This window comes from Nesoenas mayeri (genome assembly GCF_963082525.1).
Source record: "Nesoenas mayeri genome assembly, chromosome: 6".
Taxonomy (NCBI): domain Eukaryota; kingdom Metazoa; phylum Chordata; class Aves; order Columbiformes; family Columbidae; genus Nesoenas; species Nesoenas mayeri.
In genome coordinates this window covers 27,012,779-27,031,470 of record NC_137545.1, presented here as the reverse complement: position 1 = coordinate 27,031,470, position 18,692 = coordinate 27,012,779, and the positions used below count along the sequence as shown (strand labels likewise).

Genomic DNA, 18,692 nt, shown 5'->3' with positions numbered 1-18,692 from the left:
CATGCAACAATTTACAAGCTTTAAAAGGTCTCCTGGCACACGCATCTTAACTACAAACTCTGGCTGTAATTTATTTTAAGTCTTCATACTTGCCTGTAGGCCGCTGGCATATACCCAAGAAGTGCCTGTCAGCACAAGCAGTGAAATTCCATGTTCCAACATACTGTGATTTGGGATCATTGAGGATTACACCGCACTGATTGTTAAATTCTTCATCAAAGAGCTGAAAACCAGAAATATGCTTATCAGACTCAAATAAGGCATAAACATACTTGTGTAGAGAAGGAGAAGTAAAATGAGGCCAGGAGAACCTGAGCTGTCTGAACTTGTTTAAGAAGTTTCAAAGGAGTGGTGCAATACAGCTTACCCATTATACAAACACTACCAGGTGTCCAGACTAAAAAAGAATTCACAAGATAAATACAGGGGAGAATATTAAATGAAATTATTTAATGCTTAAAATAAATCTTGTGGGTGTGATTTGATTACATTTATTATGCTTCACCTTGGGTAGAGCAGTGAGCAAAATACCAATATACAGTGGTTTACAGATACATTCTAAGTGTAACTGAATCAAGTATTATTGATGACATCTTTTTGATGACTGCTTTCATGTAGTCTTTAAATTGCAAATAAAAGTTCCAGAAGAGTTGTTAAATAGATGTTTCAGCTTTTTTATTTCATCCTTTGGTGTTTCATAGCTCAGTTCAGATGTTATCATCCAAACAAAGGTAACCAGAACTCCATTACTGTCAGTCACCTTGTTTGACACTTAAAAACTGGGGGACTTGATCTGCTACATATTTTTTGCCTTTTTTTTTTTTAAAAAAAAATACAGGCAATATTCCAAAGTTAATTACTCAATGGTCAAGAGAAGTCAAAAGTCAGAACTTACGTCCAGTGGAATTTTCCTTAATCTTCCTGTCAGTAGTGGGTGAAAGTTACTATACAACAGTCTACTCTCATCTATCCATTTGTTTTCCCTTGTGCTGAACAGAAACTGCAAACCAATCCAAATGTCTTTTGGCATCCCAGGAAGCAAGGATGTTATATAATCTGTTGAGCAGAACAGTAAATGTACATATTGTGGTTCAGACAACAACAGTAAACATCTGAAAAAACACTTCACATAACTGAGATAATGCACCCCTCATTTGTATTAACTGTATTTTCCCAGCCCTTTGTGACTGCCAAATGCTCATCATCCTTTCCTTCCATAAGATAACACCTTTAATGTTGATTTTATCTGAAAGGAGCAGACTATCGGTATTTGTCCTCCAAATTCGCAGCTGAGCAGCAGGTAGTGGATTTAACCTGTTTATTTGCCCCCTACTTTGTGTTCTTGCACCTACATCCAAATTTCAAAAGCTGCTTTTCTACAGGTCTGCCAGATCTTTTGTCTCCCTGCAGAGATAATTGAAGAACTCCCTCATGCCCTCTTGGAACTGATGGACAAGTCTTATCTCCCATCTTCCTCTCCTACTGCTGTATACCATACATCAGAACTGTTCCTAAGATCCTAGCAGAGTTTGCCAGAGAAAGCAGGACAGGACAAAGAAAGTCAGGTTTAGTTGGAAAAAAATTCAGACAGGAAAACCTGAAATCAGACCCCTCTTGGAGAGCATTCCGGCACAAAACAATGGGCTTCAGTCATCCCCACAGGCACCAAAGGCATTCACTGAGCTTGTGTAGATGAGGAAGACAAATTAAAGCTATGTCATTAGCTACTGCTGACTCGTCTTAACTATTGGCAACATACCAGACTAGCCTCAGCTTATTTTCTGAGTTAGACAAAGCCATTGAAGATTTACATGTCAGAGCTAGCCAGCCTTCTAATGCCACTGGGAAGCACAGAAGCAGCCTACAGAAATAGGCATGATTCTTTAAGAGGACTGCCTCCTCTCCATATAGGTGGCCTCCACTACAGGGCAGAAAGAAAAACAAACAAGAAACAATAACAAAGACTTCCAAATGCAGCAAACTAGACAAAAGATCACGCTAAATAACAGTTCAGAATGGCTACGCTTTTGAAATCTTAAAAGCATCCAAAACCATGCAAGTCTCAGACATGTATATTCCTGTAACCCTATTCTTCCCAAATAACAGCAGTAAAAACAAACTACCATTCAGCTGCTGCCTGCAGGTACACTAGTGGCATCCCTAGTCCACTTTCCATATTCTATTTGGCAAGAGGTTATTTGCTTATAAAGAAAATACGCACTGTGCACATTGCAGAATTCCACTGAGCTACTTCAGAGATAGCTGCAGAGAACTGTGCCATCTCATCCTCACACAGACAGCTGAGCTTGTCTTGGAAGCAGCTCCTCAAGTAGTTTTCACAGTGCAAAGTCTACAGTCTCAGTTATGTTTTAATTTGCAAAGCAAATAATGGGAATTCTTCATTCAGTGGTGACCCTTATACTCTCAACCCTTAACGCAAGGTTTTACAACTTTTTCTTCTTATAATAGGTTGAGATCATACAGAGAAGCTGCTCTTCGAACTGCCTCAAATGTTTGCTGGCTGCATTTCCATGTTATGGTTCCAGTGATGTAAATGATAGACAACACATTTATAACTGGTCTTGGATTTTAGAATGCTCCCAGTATGCCTATAGAATCATAGAATCATTTTGGTTGGAAGAGACCCTCAGGATCATTGAGTCCAACCATAACCCAACCTAACTGTAACACTAAACCATATCCATAAGAACCTTGTATAAATGCCTTTTAAATACCTCCAGGCATGGTGACTCCACCACTTCATTGTGCAGCCTGTTCCAATGCCTGACAACCCTTTCCGTGAAGAATTTTTTCCTAATCTCCAATCTAAACCTCCCCTGCTGCAACTTGAGGCCATTTCCTCTTGTCCTACTTGCTACTTAGGAGAAGAGACCACCACCCTCCATGCTACAACCTCCTTTCAGGTAGTTGTAGACACCAATAAGGTCTACCCTCAGCCTCCTTTTCTCCAGGCTAAACAGCCCCAGTTCCCTCAGCTGCTCCTCATCAGATTTGTGCTCCAGGCCCCTCACCAGCTTCATCACCCTGCTCTGAACACTCTTCAGCACCTCAATGTCTTTCCTGTAGTGAGAGGCCCAAAACTGAACATAGTATTCAAGGTGGGGCCTCACCAGTGTCAAGTACAGTGGCACAATCACTCCTCCAGTCCTGCTGGCACACTATTCCTGATACAAGCCAGGATGCTGTTGGCCTTTTTGGCCACCTGGACACAAAGCTGGCTCATATTCAGCCAGCTGTCAATCCACACCCCCAGATCCCTCTCTGCCAGGCAGCTTTCCAGCCACTCTTCCCCGAGCCTGTAGTGCTACCTGGGATTGTTGTGACCCAAGTACAGGACCCGGCACTTGGTCTTGTTAAACCTCATACAACTGGATTCAGTCCAACAATCCAGCTGGTCCAGATCCCTCTGTATGGTCATCCTACCCTCCAGCAGATCAACACTCCCATCCAATTTTGTGTCATCTGCAAATTTACTAAGGGTGCATTCAATCCCCGCATCCAGATAATTGACAGAGATTAAACAGAACTGGCCCCAATACTGAGCCCTGCGGAACACCACTCGTGACCGGGCACCAATTGGATTTGACTCCATTCACCCCATCTCTTTGGGCCTGGCCATTCAGCCAGTTCTTTATCCATCACAGAGTACACCCATCCAGGCCATGAGCTGCCAGCTTCTCCAGGAGAATGCTGTGGGATATGGTGTCAAAGGCCTTACTGAAGTCTAAGTACACAACATCCACAGCCTTCCTCTCACCTACTAGGTGGGTCATCTTGTTATAGGAGATCAGGTTTGTCAAACAAGACCTGCCTTTCATAAACCCATGTTGACTGGGTCTGATCACATGGCTTCCTTGTATGTGCTGTGTGATGTCACTCAGGATGATCCGTTCCATAACCTTCCCCAGCACTGAGGTCAGACTGACAGGCCTGTAGTTCCCCAGATTCTCCTTCTGGCCCTTTGTGTAGATGGGCATCACATTTGCCAACTTCCAGTCAACTGGGACCTCCCCAGTTAGCCAAGACTGCTGATAGATAATGGAAAGTGGCTTAGTGATCACCTCGGCCAGCTCCCTCAGCACCCTTGGATGTAGGCCACCTGGCCATAGACTCGCAGGTGTCCAAGTGGTGTAGCAGGTCACTAACCATTTCCCCTTAGATAACTGGGGCTTCATTCGTCTCCCCGTCCCTGTCTTCTGGCTCAGGAGGCTGGGTGCCCCCTAACCCCCTGGACTAGATAATCAAGTGATTTTATGCTCAAGTTCTTAAGCAGAACTATACTGAATTTGGAAGAGAAGCTGCGTACTAAAAGTGTCCCCAGTTCACCATCGTACCTTGCTCAGCTTGATTTGAGATAGATGGAAGAGAGCCTCCAAAAGTTACACACTTTTCATTAGCTGCATTAAATGTTAAATATTCAGGTTTCATCTTTAGAAAACACTGCAAAATAAACATAATGAAACTGATTTTCATCATACCATTGCTTCCTAAGAAATAGCTCATAAAAAAAGGTTTCTTAAACCAGCCTTAGAAACTCTCTTCTTATTTCCTGCAATAAAATATAATTCTTTTTCTCAGCAAGCAAGGGAACTGATACTAGCTGTATGCATTTCTTATTAGATTCAACAGAACAGCTAAACATAAAATGATGAATAATTCCACTGAATAACTGCTCACTCACCACGGATTAGAATTCAGTAATTTTGAATTGGCTACATCAGGATCACATACTGTCTTAAGAATGAGAATTCATACACGAACTCTGAAGTCAGACAGGGTTGGGCCAGGAACCTGTATTGTAACACATTACCTTCTGGGAGAAACTACATAGGAACTCAAAACATATATTCTGCAATGATGTGAAGTAAATTTGCAAACCTTGGCACCATGTAACATGCAGATTTGATGCACACTCCTTATGTATAGAATAATGGCAGGCCAAACAACAGGAATCTGTCTCACTAAGACTAGATGATTGCCTTAAAACATAGTACTGAAATACACTATACTATGGCTTCTGACCTCTGTTGGTTCATTCTTAAAAGCTGCTTCTAATTCTTAAGTCCTTAAGGCACCTTTGGAAGCAGAGTGTCTGCCAGCTTGCTGCCTGCCTCTGATCACTCAGTGATCAAGATGCTTCTGCCACAGAAACCTCATCCTCTCTCTTTCTAATCCTTCTTCTCCTTCAAAGCAGAGCCCAAGATTAGGCAATACAACCAACGTTCTTGGACCTAAACATGTGGTGATGGGAAAGCAAAGAACTGAAAATTACTGCTTTGAAATGGAGAAACCATCAAACCTCAATAAGGGACAGAGAAGTGGGAGAGATTATTTTAACCAGTGCATATAGTTTTCAAAAGCCATTTCCCAGTTCATTCCTGAACACAAGCACTACTTCCTCACCTCTTTCAGGAGGGCACTCCAGCTTACTGGACTATGGAAAATAGATAAGAATGATTTATTTTTATTATTAATATCTCTGTACCTTGTTTCGGAACTGCTGCCAACCTTTAGGGCAACCTCCTCTGACTGGGCGGTAACTGGGATCGTGTTTCTCTAGCAAGGAGGCATTATTTTTTTCACAGATGAAGGGCAGTTTCACGTTACAGTTAACTGGGTAATCTGCAGAAATAGAAGTTTTAAAAAACAGTTATGGTAATGCCTATCATGCTCCAATTGCCATCCATACTTAATGACATGACAAATATCGATCTGAAGTCCTTTTCAAGGCAATTTCAGTGAAGTACTATGCAATCTAAAGCATTGAAAGTAACAGCGGAGCAAAAGACAAACAAATTATTCATATCAGACAGTAATATAATGTTCCTAAAGATCCAGAGTCTGATCCCTTACATCCAGTAGTAACATTCACATAGGCAGAGATAACTTCAAACAGAAAAATCATTAAATTAGAATTTGTGTGTGAGGACTAATTTCATATTCTGGCATAGAGGGTGTGTGACCTAAAGGTCATTAAAGCCAAATGGAATCCTTTAACATCTATATGGACAGCATCTGGCCTGTACTGCTTTACATGACTCCTACAGTAACTGGACTGGCTTTCTAGTAAAGAGCAAATTTTAGCTAATAGGGAGGAAAACAGGTGAGCAGCATACAATAAAATAATGGGGAAAACGTGTTTTAAAGTGGAAATGGTGGTAGACAGGAGGAACTATTTGTTCTCTGGGGGGTATATATTTTTCTCAATATAAAACAATGTTGAATAAAGGAAATAAGAAGCTTCAAGTACCACCAGGTGGCATTTCCATTACTTTGTGCCCCTCTTCCAGTATGACTCCACTAGTCAATGAAATCTGTATCTCCAGATGCATACGCAGTTGCAAGTGTTCAGTCAAGCTCCGCTAAAGAAGACAACTCTAAGACTTAATTTCCAGAGCTCAGAGTACACAGTGTAAACACAAAAAGGTAACCATCAAAACTAGATTTCACCTCATTAACTTATGTTGCAAAAAGGAGTGACAATCAATCATAAAAAATAGTCACTTGAATTCAGGTTTGTCTCTGGTCATCAAGAAATACTATCATGGCTTCTACAATAAGGAAGAAATAAATGATTCAAAATTCAATTGGATTATCATGAAGAAGTCATTCACTCCTAATTCAATAGAAATATGCATTCAATATAAGAACTTGGGCAGAACAGTAATTACTTTTTTTTTTTTTTAATTATAATAATGTCAGAAAGGGGTGAAAAAAACCTTACCTCTGTACCAGTTCTTTCTAGAAACATACCAGCAATCCCTCAGGAATCGATCATTAAAGCGTGGAAATAACTGTAAACTGGATACAAACATTTCAGAGTCAATCTCCAAGCCAAAGTGATCTTCAAGGGAAAATTCTCATAGCAACAGAGCCAGTGCAAGCAAAAATTTTGGCTGGTAACTGTCTGCAGGAGATGCCCTACAACACTGGAAACAACAGAGGGGGGAAAAACTGGACTAGGAACAAATACATGGTAGGTTCCGTAGTTATGTACCATGCCCAAATTATCTTTGTTGAGGAAATGTGCAGAACAAGAGTAGCAGGTGATTATATTTACCACCACACTGCGATTTCCGGCACATTGTCAGGACAAGTGAGGAGAATGGGCAATAGCCCTGTTTTATTTTCAAAGTAGTATATTGCTGTAGTATTTTGGCAAGTGAAGCTTTTTACTCATAAGAAGCCCATGATCCTTTGCCGCAGCCATGAATGGCATGATGCAAGGTTTGCTGTGAGTCATCTCAGCTCTGCAAGACTCTATTATAAGCCCTCCAAGACTCCAGCATTAAGAGTGATGCCTTAAACCAATTCCACATTCCCTGCTCTCAAGTGTTTCTCAGATGTCCTCAGAGCAAATAGACAAGGTCTTTTTCAGGTTGTTGTTTTGTTTTACAGTTCCTCCATTATTAACAGAACATAGAAGTGGTCTTAAATAATAATTTAAAAAAAAAAAAAAGTATTTTAAAGATCAATGGGATAAATTACCTATTAGGACCACAAATTTCAAGGATTCACATGACAAGACTAAGATGTCAAAGCCCAACAACCTGAAATCTAGAGGCTCAAATAGACCGATAAATTATGAATTCAGTTATTTCTAAGTTATTAAATTTTTGACAACAACATTTCTAATGGGAACGGAACTCAGAATTTGGCAGCTAATCAGATTTTTCAACAATATTTTAAAATATACCCACTTTCTAATTGTAAACATATACTGCCCAATATACTGCCACTATTTGCATGGTTCTACTCTCTCTGGTTTATGTACTCCATGGTCAAAGTTTTGCATGGCAAGAATATGTCCAGGTACGTGTAAACAAAACGAGAGAACAGAGATCACTGACTAATTCTGAATTATTTTCTAGCTTAGTTCAAATTATTTATCTTACTTCTTTGGGATGATACAGAAGAAGTAGCCTTTTACAAATCTGGGGATAAAATATTTTCCTTTGGAAACTATTCTAGTTAACTATATTCCTAAAAAGCATATCAAAAAAAGCTTACAATAAAGCATCTCATAATTACTCTACATACGGTGAATGATAGCTGTAGCCATAATCAATAAACTTCAGCCACCACTTCTGTTCGCTGTTTGATAACTGTGAAAATAAAGAAAAAAAACCCAGTGTATTTTACAACCCATAGAGAACGAGCTCCAGAATCTACCAAGGGTAAATCAACGACAAAATCAACTTTGATTTAAAACATTTCTAAAACATGCAGGAATTATTATTCCTCAGCAATAGGAAAGGATATAGTTCAAGACTCATGCTAAGTAGATGAAACCCTGTACCTACTAGAAGAAAAAGCTCACATTTTCCAGTGTGCTGCATAAAGCTACAGGAAATCTTGCAACACTGTCTTAAGTGTGTGGTAGATACAACACTCCCACAAAATTCATAGCAGGAACTCTACCAGAAACCCAGGACACAGCTGCAAGCTGCCTAAAGCTGATGTGGCTCCACAGGACCTCCATTCCTCAGTATAATCCTGTTCTTCCAGCAGAGAGCCTAACAATAAATAGTTGATGAAAAGGCCAGAGATTTAGCAGGTCAAATCCTCCCCTTCTCCTGCCTTGGAATTTCTCCTTCCAGGTAGCTTGTCAGGAGAAATTTCATAAAGAGAGCTTGCAAGCTGCTAATTTCAGAAAGTTTTGCTGTCTCATAAGCAGTAAGAGAGGTGCTGAAACTTGAAATGCTTTGGTAAGATTTCTTAAACAAATGTACTTTCATGATATGAACACCACAAACCCATCAGTGAAGGCGAGCAGACCATCATGCATTTCTGTTTAAATTCTCTCATCAGGGGAAAAATGAGGTGCTGTCCCACACACAAACCAAGAACCGGCACAACCGTTAGTGAAGTATTTGCAGACAACAGGATGCTTACACGACAGTCCTATTATGACACTCTCTACGTTTGGAAGCGCTGGTGCTTTTTTTGGTTGTTGTTGGGTTTTTTGCTTGTTTGTTTTTGTTTTGTGACTGTGGTGTTGTTTTTCATGTTGTTAAGACTACTTCTAAATTTAAAAGTTCTTTTACAAGACTGACATTAAAATAATTCTCTTTCAACTCATCATTTCCTTTTAAATACAATTTAAAACTATTAAGGCCAACAGGAATACGAAAGAAATTAAGGATTAACATTTTCTTATATTGTGAAAACTGGCACAAAAATTTCTCTACAGCAGAATGTACCTGTTAAACAGATTACACCTCCTTACCTTTTCTATTTGAGATAGTATTGTCCTGAGTTTGAGGTAAGACTCCACAGAGGCTAAATCACTATCATTTTTTTGACAGTAGAAAATAGCTTCCTGGAAGCTTAGGTTTTTATCTGGTACAAACCACAGCTCCGCTCCGTCAACAACAAGTGGGGGTCCATGAACTCCAATTTCATCTATGCAGAAGAAACATCACACGCATAAGAAATCAGTTCTGAAAAATACATCTTTTCTTTTTCTGAATGTAGTAAGACATTTCAGTTTGACACAGGGAGGATCCAACACTCCTTCTTGCCTTCTGAGCTCTCTCAGAATCAAATTCTATCAGTCATGTCCTTTGCTGGTATCAAACAGCTATTACAGTAAGTAATGTAACAAAACTAATAAAAGACATAGAGTATTAACAACTGTATACACATAGCAGAAGAATATGCAAAAAGTCCATTTACCTGGTATATACCACTCAGGTGTCTTTGGAGTGCTACCTGTCCAGAGGAGAAAAAAAAAGGAACAGTCACTTCAAGTTCACCTTCTAACAAGACTGTAGTCACCAATAATGGAAGTGATGTACTGCACTCATGCTCCTCAGTAGGCATGATGGAAAAAAAAAAAAAAGAAGGAAATCACACACAGGTTTAATAGTATGAAATAAGCTAACATAAAATTAATGGAAGTTTTGCATACCTCAGCCTTAAAAATCTGTTTGTTTTTTCTCCCAGGAAGAACACAAGCATCAAAGTAGTATATCTACCACTATCTCTCCACAAGAAAGTTTCATCCTCAAAAACCCTTTTAATGAACAACCAAAACATAAAAGTCTACTGGATTGCAACACTTTTCATACTACATGGAAACTCCTGGATCTGTGCAGATATGCCATGCCATTCTTTTGTATTCCCACTCCTGTATCACTGCCATGTCAAGCTAGTACACCAGTTTTACCAGAAGGCAGCTAATTCACCTAAGGCTGAAGCAAGCTGTACACCCAAGATGTCTGTGGTCATTTAGTTAATAATATCACTAAGAAAGACTAAGTCAAGAAATGCTGCAATTTGGTGGCTAATAAGAACTCACTTGTTCTTTCATAAGACAAGAAAGAATATGGGAGCACTGAGACTGCATCCTCCTCATGGTCATTTTCTGATCTATCTTTGAGTATCCTAAGAGCACATCTGTATGTGAAATAGGTGAGGCATCTCATGTACTGACATCTTAACAGTTCAGAGAAGAAAATATAAAATATTTTTGCAAAGTTTCTGTATTGCAATGGCAATAATCACAACTCAGTGGTAGTACATAATAAGCTCTTTTATATGAATAAATGGATATCAGTGCAGTTTACCTTTTGTTATCTGGCAGACCCATTCAAGTTTAGCTTCACAATCAAAAGGCTTGAAGTAAAATTCCAGGTCTCTGCCTTCATGGAAATAAAATCTCCAAAATGATCTCCGTGAAAACTGAGAGGTCTGTATAAAAGTGGGCACAGAGAACCGAGTTACTACAGCACAGGCCTGTGAAAAGAAACTATTAAAAAGGTACTTTGGCAAAAGTGTTACTGTGGTGTTAGTCCTATACAACTTACTTTGCAAAAATGAGCAGATACAACTGTAACTCTTCAAATATAACCCTCCATGCTAGCCAAGCTTGTGAAGCAATTAAATGAAGGGCTTAAGGTAAGTCTACAAACAGAAGTCTCTTCTTGCAATGTTGTTTCTTTACTTTTTTGTAGCACATAGGTTCTCATCGATGCTTATTATTGAATTATCTGTTGAAACTTTTTTTGCCCTGAAATTATTCTCATTTCTGCTCAAAAGAAGCAACCACCTGCACTGGCACAGAAATAATCCTCATTATATAAGATTATATCTTACAAACTTAATATCTGACTTTACTCTTGCGAATCTCTCCAATAAGGAGAACTGCAGTGAAAGAACTTGCCTACACCTAGCAGACAGGGGAGGGAGGTCGCTATATTCACAGTGTCCCTTTGAAACTGCTCCCCTCGTCTAAAATGTTTAGTAGCTTAATGCTGACAGCTTCTCAGCCTGGGGTCATGAACACAGGACAAGAGAATGAGCGGAAATGCCTGTGACCAGAAGCAGAGGGATGCAACCGTCCTTTCCTTCAATAAATCATAAAAGCAGAGGTGGTTCTAATTGGGTTAAAAGAAGGATGGTATTGGAATGATCTCATAAAAGGTCAGGTGATGCTTCAGAAAAGCTAAATGCCATTTTAAAACTCCTGACATCAAGACTAAATTAAGCAATGAAGAATATAATTGGGAATTAAGCAAAGGCCTGACATTTTGAATTAGAAACCAACACACCACTTACAGGCTATTTCACAAGTAAACAAGGAAATACACACAAACACACAGTCCATCCTGGCTACTGCGTTCCCCTACTCTAGGTTTCAAACATTTTCCTAATTTGCAGTTCACTAAAATTAATCTAGATTTTAAATGTTACTGGTAGAACTCTGTTTGCTTTTCTGTTTTAGACTCCACATTGACATCCTTAAGTGTTACATCCAATATATAAGACATATAAAGTATGGTATTATGCAACAGAGAATAGCATTGTTACTAAAATATTTTGTCGTTCAAAAGAAGTCTTATGAAAGGTTATCATTAGCATAGTGTTTGGCTCATAAAAAAACTGCTTAACTGTTATTAGAAACCTTGAAACTAACCTTTAATGCAGCGCAGTCTCTTGTGTCATATTCATCTTCCAGATAATCAAGTGGCATAACACTAGTTACCTACAAGATGAAAGAACAATTATTATTTATTATTATTTTTGCTGTGGTAATCCCCAGAGATAACCATTCAAGCCTGGGATTCCATTATGTTTATCACTATTAAAATAGATGAGTTAAATGGCAGTTACTGGATCAGTTTTGAGTCTGTGTACCTGTTATTATGGGGGGAGAGGGAAGGAACTCACAATTTCAGGCAAATGAATAAATTACAAAGAGAAAGATATTTTTGGAGGAGTCTGACATATCAAGGAGATGAACTGATAAACCCTCTCCTCTGTTGTGGCACAAAGACATCTTGTTCTCTCCACTACCTCTTAGATGTCTACTACTACATTTATGTTAAAATATTTTAATGGAATAGAGACAGAAATCAGCTTAACCTTATTAAAAATATGTTTTTAATTGGAAGTCTGCCTGGATGGCGGCTCTTAAATGCACAAACTTCTTCTGAATTATTCATCTGCTGAAGGATCTGCCATATTTTAATTAAAATATTTATAAATTTACTTTCAATCCAATCCAAGCTGAAACAAATCAGGACATGACGTTTCCTGGTTAAAAGTTAACTTACAGGTTTATCATCACTCCACTGCCAGGTTCCCAAAGAATCTGGACTCCTCTTATTCATTCCAATCCATACCCATCTGTCATTGCTGTAAATAAACAAAATAAACTCTTAAGCCAAGAATATGGTTCAGCTCATTTAATAGAAAGACTGACCTATGGCTTTATTTATGATCAAGCAGAAAAACCAAAGGCCTACTACTGCAAGTTGTAGCAGTTCAAAGTGAAAACGGGTGTAAGGGCTAGCACCTCTTCTGCACTTTGCTTTAATATCTGTAACTTGTCTTTTCCTGGCCACAGAGAAAACAAAATAAATCAGAGAATTTCTTTTCTCACTTCCTCACCATTCCATCAGTTGTCACTTGATATCAAGGTCTCTTTTCTACACTTTTCTTCCAGAATCACACACAGTGTTTCGCTTGCTGCTCTTTCTTTTGTCCATCTCAGGTCATCTCTCTCTACACCATCAGCTGAAATATACTGTTCCTCAAACCACAGGAAAAATTCTACTCATACAGAACAACTCGCTTCATATTTCCTTCACATTTGTCAGTGATATAACCACATCAAGTGTGGGCAACATATTTCAGTTATACACCCTCATAAAAGAGACATAGACATAAATGAGCACACAATACCACCACTGACTCCAATGCTTGCACAAAAGAATGGCAATAGAAACATTACTTCAATTTACAGCATTACAGTCAGAACTGTAAGTGGAATATGTCAAACCACAGGGTTAATTTTGTACTGCAACCTCTACTTCTCATAGTATCAATTTTGTGCTAGGCACTGAAATTTACAATAATTGACTCCAGTCTGCTACTCTGCCTAAGAAAGGCAATAGACACTTTTCTGAATGATGGTATCAGTTGGAAGCATCAGAGGGGGAAAGACCATGAGTCTTCTACGAAATCACAGACTGCGTGAAAACCTAATGCAACAGAGCTGTGGAAAAGGCGCTCCCATTGAGGTGGTCTGACAGCAATAGCCAAGTACTGATGCCACAGTACAGGCCCCGTGTAAAACTGTATCAGGAGTACTTATTCCATAAATTCATGTTGCACCCAGTACAGAGACAGAACACAAGATGCTTGAGGAAATGAGAGTTTAGGTTATTAACAAGAATTGAGGATTGTCTTGTCTCGTCTTGACTAACAAAGACAGAGAAAGGATGTAATTCCTTAAAATATCATAGGAGACTAATACCTCAAGAAGAGGAGCTATTGGAGCAAAAAGGCCATTGTGTCTGAAGGAACCATGACTCCAAAATAACTTTAGTCTGAAAACTGGAAAGAGATGTCTGACCAGCAGAGGTCAGAGTTTAGAAGAGGCTCCCAAAATAGTGGTGCTGACAAACTTATCGAAGTGATTTTAAGACAGAACTTGAAACGTTTATGAAAATGACTTTATTATGTTGAGGAATGGACTCAGACCCATGCTTACCTGCATAAGCCATGTTACAAAAATCACAGGGCAGTCTTAAGAAATGACTTGGTAAGACTGTGCCACTACCTTTTTGCATACATCACCATAAAGGTAATAAAATGAAGCCTGAAAAGGCTGACAGTGCAGCACCAACAACCAGCAGTTTAGCCCAAAAGCGTGTGGGCTAAGTACACGAAATCCAAGGTCAACAGTGTTTTATTTGGTAGGGTTCCCATTAGGAAGCAAAGCATCAGCCACCAACAATGTTTTTTTTTTCCCTCAACTCCAGTATTAATTTTCTGACATTGGTGTGACAGTGTGATCACATCACACTGAATCGTCTTTAGTCTTTTAATGATACCACTAAGGGGCCTCTAAAAAGCCTAAATGTCCCATGTCACTCCAGGAGGAAAAACTGTGAGCCAAATATTCACAGCTGTTGAGCCGCTAAGTGGCTTTTGGCAATTTATCTTTAGGATTTTCTTTTTGTGTGGTTCTTTCCAATTATGAATCAGACATTGCTTAACCCTCCCCATTAGCTATAGGCTTAGTGCAGTTTAAGCAACTGATCATCACAGAGGAATATCTACTAGAAAGAAAATTTGAGACACTCATTTCAGAAGGATCTGCAATAATTACCTGAGGAACTAGAGCCATTTTTCAAAGTCTGTCAACTTATATTTGGCTTTCATGTAACAAATAGATAATTTTTTTTTAAATGTGCCAGATTCACACAAAACTAAAACTTCATAGAAGTCAAAGTTGTGCAGGAGTGGGTAAATACAGTTTAGATCAATGTGAAGGGAAGATAAATGAGTAATTTTTCTACTGTCATATTCTAACTGCTATAACAGAAAAGGGTTTTTTTCTGTCCCTTATGTCAGCTCCAACCCAAGATTAAGATCCTAAATTGTTACTGTGGCATGTAGTTCAACGTAGTTCTTGACAAGAGACAACACATGTACACCTGGGCCAATGCCCTAATGGTGCAATTTAAGGCACCATTTGATTCTAGGCAGTGCTGGACTAAAAGTATCTATGATGCCCATTTGGTCCTCTCCTCTTCCCTCTGTCACAGGTTACTACCACTAACTGAATCCTTGCCCTGTGCTAATCACCTGCTCTTCAGCGGAAGAAAAGAGAAGCTATATTCATGCAATTACTACAACTTGCATCTCAGCTTTGTTGCTGTTTTGGCCAGTGTATTGAGAATAAGATAATTTTTTTCTTGCAAACTTAAGTGTTAGTGAGGCTTTCTAGATTCAGAACAATTACAGAAGCAGAGCTGTACATACACAAGGCAACTGATTTCTTTCCAGTAAGGTGTCCTCATTGAAATGTTATTTCTAACCAACGCAAGCTGTTAATCCCCTTGCATCCAGCACCGCTGCCAGCTAAAAGCTGCAGAATGCCCACAAAAACAATCCTAAGACAATGGAAGTAACTGAACCAGATCTGTTCTGCCTCTATTCATGTCCCTCAAAGTGAAAAGAGGTTATCTCCTATTTATTTCAGACAGGGGAAGGTTGGCAGGCAAATTCTATTTTCCTTTCCAATGGCAGTCGCCCGACTTGGCTGGAGCAATTCTAGCTCTTATTTGCCTCTAAGGTGGAATGCGAGCAAAGAACAGAATGGACTAGGTAAGCTGCCCTTTTCCTGGTGAGGCAAACTGACTTTTGCTAACATTTAAAAACAAATACTTCTCAATGAGTCACCAGAGAACTGTGCAAGGGGAAAAAACCTGAAACCAAAGAAGCCAAGGTGTGGCTCCTTCCCCAGGCTGAAATGCATGCACTGAATGAACAGTTTAGCTCAGGGTTTGCACTGAGTAAACGCAAGAAACACAGACAAACTGCATGCTGGTGCACTCCGGCAGCTAACTGTCCCTAACGTTATCTTAACATGATTTCTCCTAGTTACCTGAATTCTTTGTTCTTGGTGAAATAATTCACTTGGTTTCTTCTCTGTTTTCTCAGATGAGCTTATTTTCAGACAAACTACCCTTCACTCTTGATCTCCAAAATATATTATCACCACCCCTGAGTAATTTAAAAGCATAACTAACTTAAACACTTAATCACATTACCTAAACAAACAAACATTATTTAAAATACTTCAGGCAAGATCAAATATGTAGTATTTCTGTTCAGGAAGTTCTGCAATGCTTGAAGAGGGGTTAACCCAGACAGAAATACTGTGTATTGGGTTATATTTGACACATGCAGTTACTGCAACACTGACTACAAAATGAATTGATACTGGGCTAGATATAGTGTCCCATATTTACATACTGGGCTTAGTATATTGCCCCTTATTCAAGTTCTGGTAGAATAATACTGAAGAACTGGGACTTTCCTTCTTCTAGGTTAAGTTCAAGTTTTCTGAAGTATGGGAACCATAGTACATTGCGTATCAGCCGACTTTCTGGAAAGACAGAAGTCTCTACCTCTAAACTCCTAACAAAAAGTGGCCCTTAACTCCAATTAATACCTCAGACAGCCTGCAAGCTGAAAAGTAGTTCCAAGTACTTGTACGAAAATGAAATAAGTTGCTTCTCTGTTCATTTTTCATAGTAAATTAGGTACACTAAAACAAAATTTGTAATGGCAAGTAGTATAATAAGATCTATAGCTAAAAATAATCTGTGCACCGATTTGTATTTCAGGGACTTTAGCAAAGGAGTCACAAGTGGCTTTTATACAAGCTACATCATCTATATATAGAGCATACAACTATGTTTTTGTCTCTTATTAACATAAACTGAGCCATTTTCATTACTTCTGCACTTCTAAAAAAAGTTCACCAGGTTTTCAAGAAGGCATCTCTTCAGTCATCAAGTTTTAAAATTTAATCGCAGTGTTGTACGTTGGCGGCTTCTGAAATAATCCTGATTTAGTTTGTTGATGAAAAAATTTAGATTGTATAACTGGCAGCATTTGAGTTTAAGCTGGCAAAAGTTCTTAAAAAACAGGCTGCCAATGAAAAAAAACATATTACACAAGGATCTGACATCACACCAATGCTTAATAAAGCTCTGCAGTGACAGTGACAGTTCCTCCGATTAAAAATAGAGCCTTAGACTCATAAATTATGTAGCATTTAATTTGTTGATACCAGAAAATTCAACACACCCATCTCATGCTCATATAGTCTTATTGTAGCTATGCCAAATGGGATCCATGCCAACCAGATTGCTGGACACTACATTACTCGCATTTTCAAAAGACAGCACCCAGTCTCGTCAGGAAACATTTCATGAATAAACATGAGACCTACCCGAAAAACTGAAATAACAACTCATCTCTGAAGAATGTATCAGTAAAGAATAAGAACAACTATCACCCAGTTGTGTCAAAATTCAACATAAAGAAGGAAACACTTTTTATAACAACATAGACTTTAAATTCATGTAATGGAAGATGCCCAAAGCAAACCTCTCCCTGCGCTCCATCCAGTACTGTGAAACGTGCCCAGGCTGTACTCCCTTGACATTTTCCAGGAAGGCAGTGGCATGACCAGCAGTTCAAATGCCACATCTCACTGTTTTTACTGTGGGAAACACAGTCACCGCACACTATCTCATACGTGCCGTTCAGGATCAGCAGCAGCATTTGCAATCTACGGCAGAATGAGACTGAAATCAAAATTTTAGCCCACGGCCGGTTTGTTACCTGATTATTTTTCTCAGTATGGAATGAAGTGCCTTGATTTCTTCTGAGTGACTAAAACTAGGCAGATGGCCTCCAAGTGCCTCGCAGAATCTTTCTGCCTCTTCCCAGGTCCTGGTTCGCAGCACTCTTTCACTGTGGAAGAACTTCAGAACAGCCAAAAGTCAGAGTAAAAAATTACACTAGTGATAACACTTTTAAAACACTCCTGTACTACTCATTCCTGCCACTCTAGGCAGGAATGAATAAGTGGTATTTCCATAGGGAGAGAGCTTGACTTCTTAACAATTATTTTATTTTTTTCAGTTTGTTTGACAACAGCCAGACTCTGAAGTTCAGCTGACAAAACTTGTTTCAAATGCAACATATTCCATATGGCAGACTTGCTGTTTTTCTTTACCAGAAAGATTTTAGAAAACAACACCCAACTTATTCCAAAACTGCAAGCCAAATTATAGGTTTTAAAGGATGTTGTTCTTTAAAATTTAGGGTGAACTGCGAAGCCAAATTTTCACTGAAACCAGGCTCATTTGGGTGCTGTAAGTGGAGAAAGTTCCTTGGCACGGCCTTTGCTACCTGTACGCATCAGAGCCGCGTACTTGGCTCATACACCTCAGCTCACATGTCCACTTGGTCCCCTCGACTTCAGTCCAAGCCGATTCCTATCAGCTTGGTGTGTCTGCACAGCCATGCCGCTCTTGATCAACAAGAGTTTTGGAGAAGCTGCCAGGACCAGCTGTCACATCCCATCAGCTACAGGACAGCCATGCTGCACATCAGCTATACGTGTCCCCTCAGGATCCTTGCCCACAGCCTTGTTACCCGAGCTGGGTTTCCCCACTTTGCCACATGAGCTGTTTACAAGACACAGTTCACTGCAGACATCAAGTCCAGAAATAATGAATAAACAATCCAATAAACAGCCTCACTTTTAACTTCATTTGATTGTTAGTAGGAAGGAAAGAACATGAAATACAAACCTGTTTAAGACATTCCAGCTAACAGCATGGCTGCTTACT

At 39.2% G+C, this 18,692-nt stretch overlaps 1 protein-coding gene across 1 annotated transcript in view; it reads right to left on the bottom strand.

Annotated features, from left to right (window-relative positions):
• LY75 (lymphocyte antigen 75) overlaps positions 1-18,692 on the bottom strand; it is a 48,405-nt gene that overhangs the window by 15,646 nt on the left and 14,067 nt on the right. The window contains exons 13-24 of the mRNA XM_080346419.1: positions 17,677-17,819; positions 12,582-12,663; positions 11,942-12,010; positions 10,593-10,716; positions 9,700-9,735; positions 9,251-9,426; positions 8,062-8,126; positions 6,746-6,822; positions 5,507-5,643; positions 4,356-4,461; positions 896-1,056; positions 94-223 (exon numbers count right to left, since the gene is read on the bottom strand). Of these exons, the coding sequence (XP_080202545.1) occupies positions 94-223; positions 896-1,056; positions 4,356-4,461; positions 5,507-5,643; positions 6,746-6,822; positions 8,062-8,126; positions 9,251-9,426; positions 9,700-9,735; positions 10,593-10,716; positions 11,942-12,010; positions 12,582-12,663; positions 17,677-17,819 (1,306 nt within the window). The remainder of the gene's footprint in view (positions 1-93; positions 224-895; positions 1,057-4,355; positions 4,462-5,506; positions 5,644-6,745; positions 6,823-8,061; positions 8,127-9,250; positions 9,427-9,699; positions 9,736-10,592; positions 10,717-11,941; positions 12,011-12,581; positions 12,664-17,676; positions 17,820-18,692) is intronic.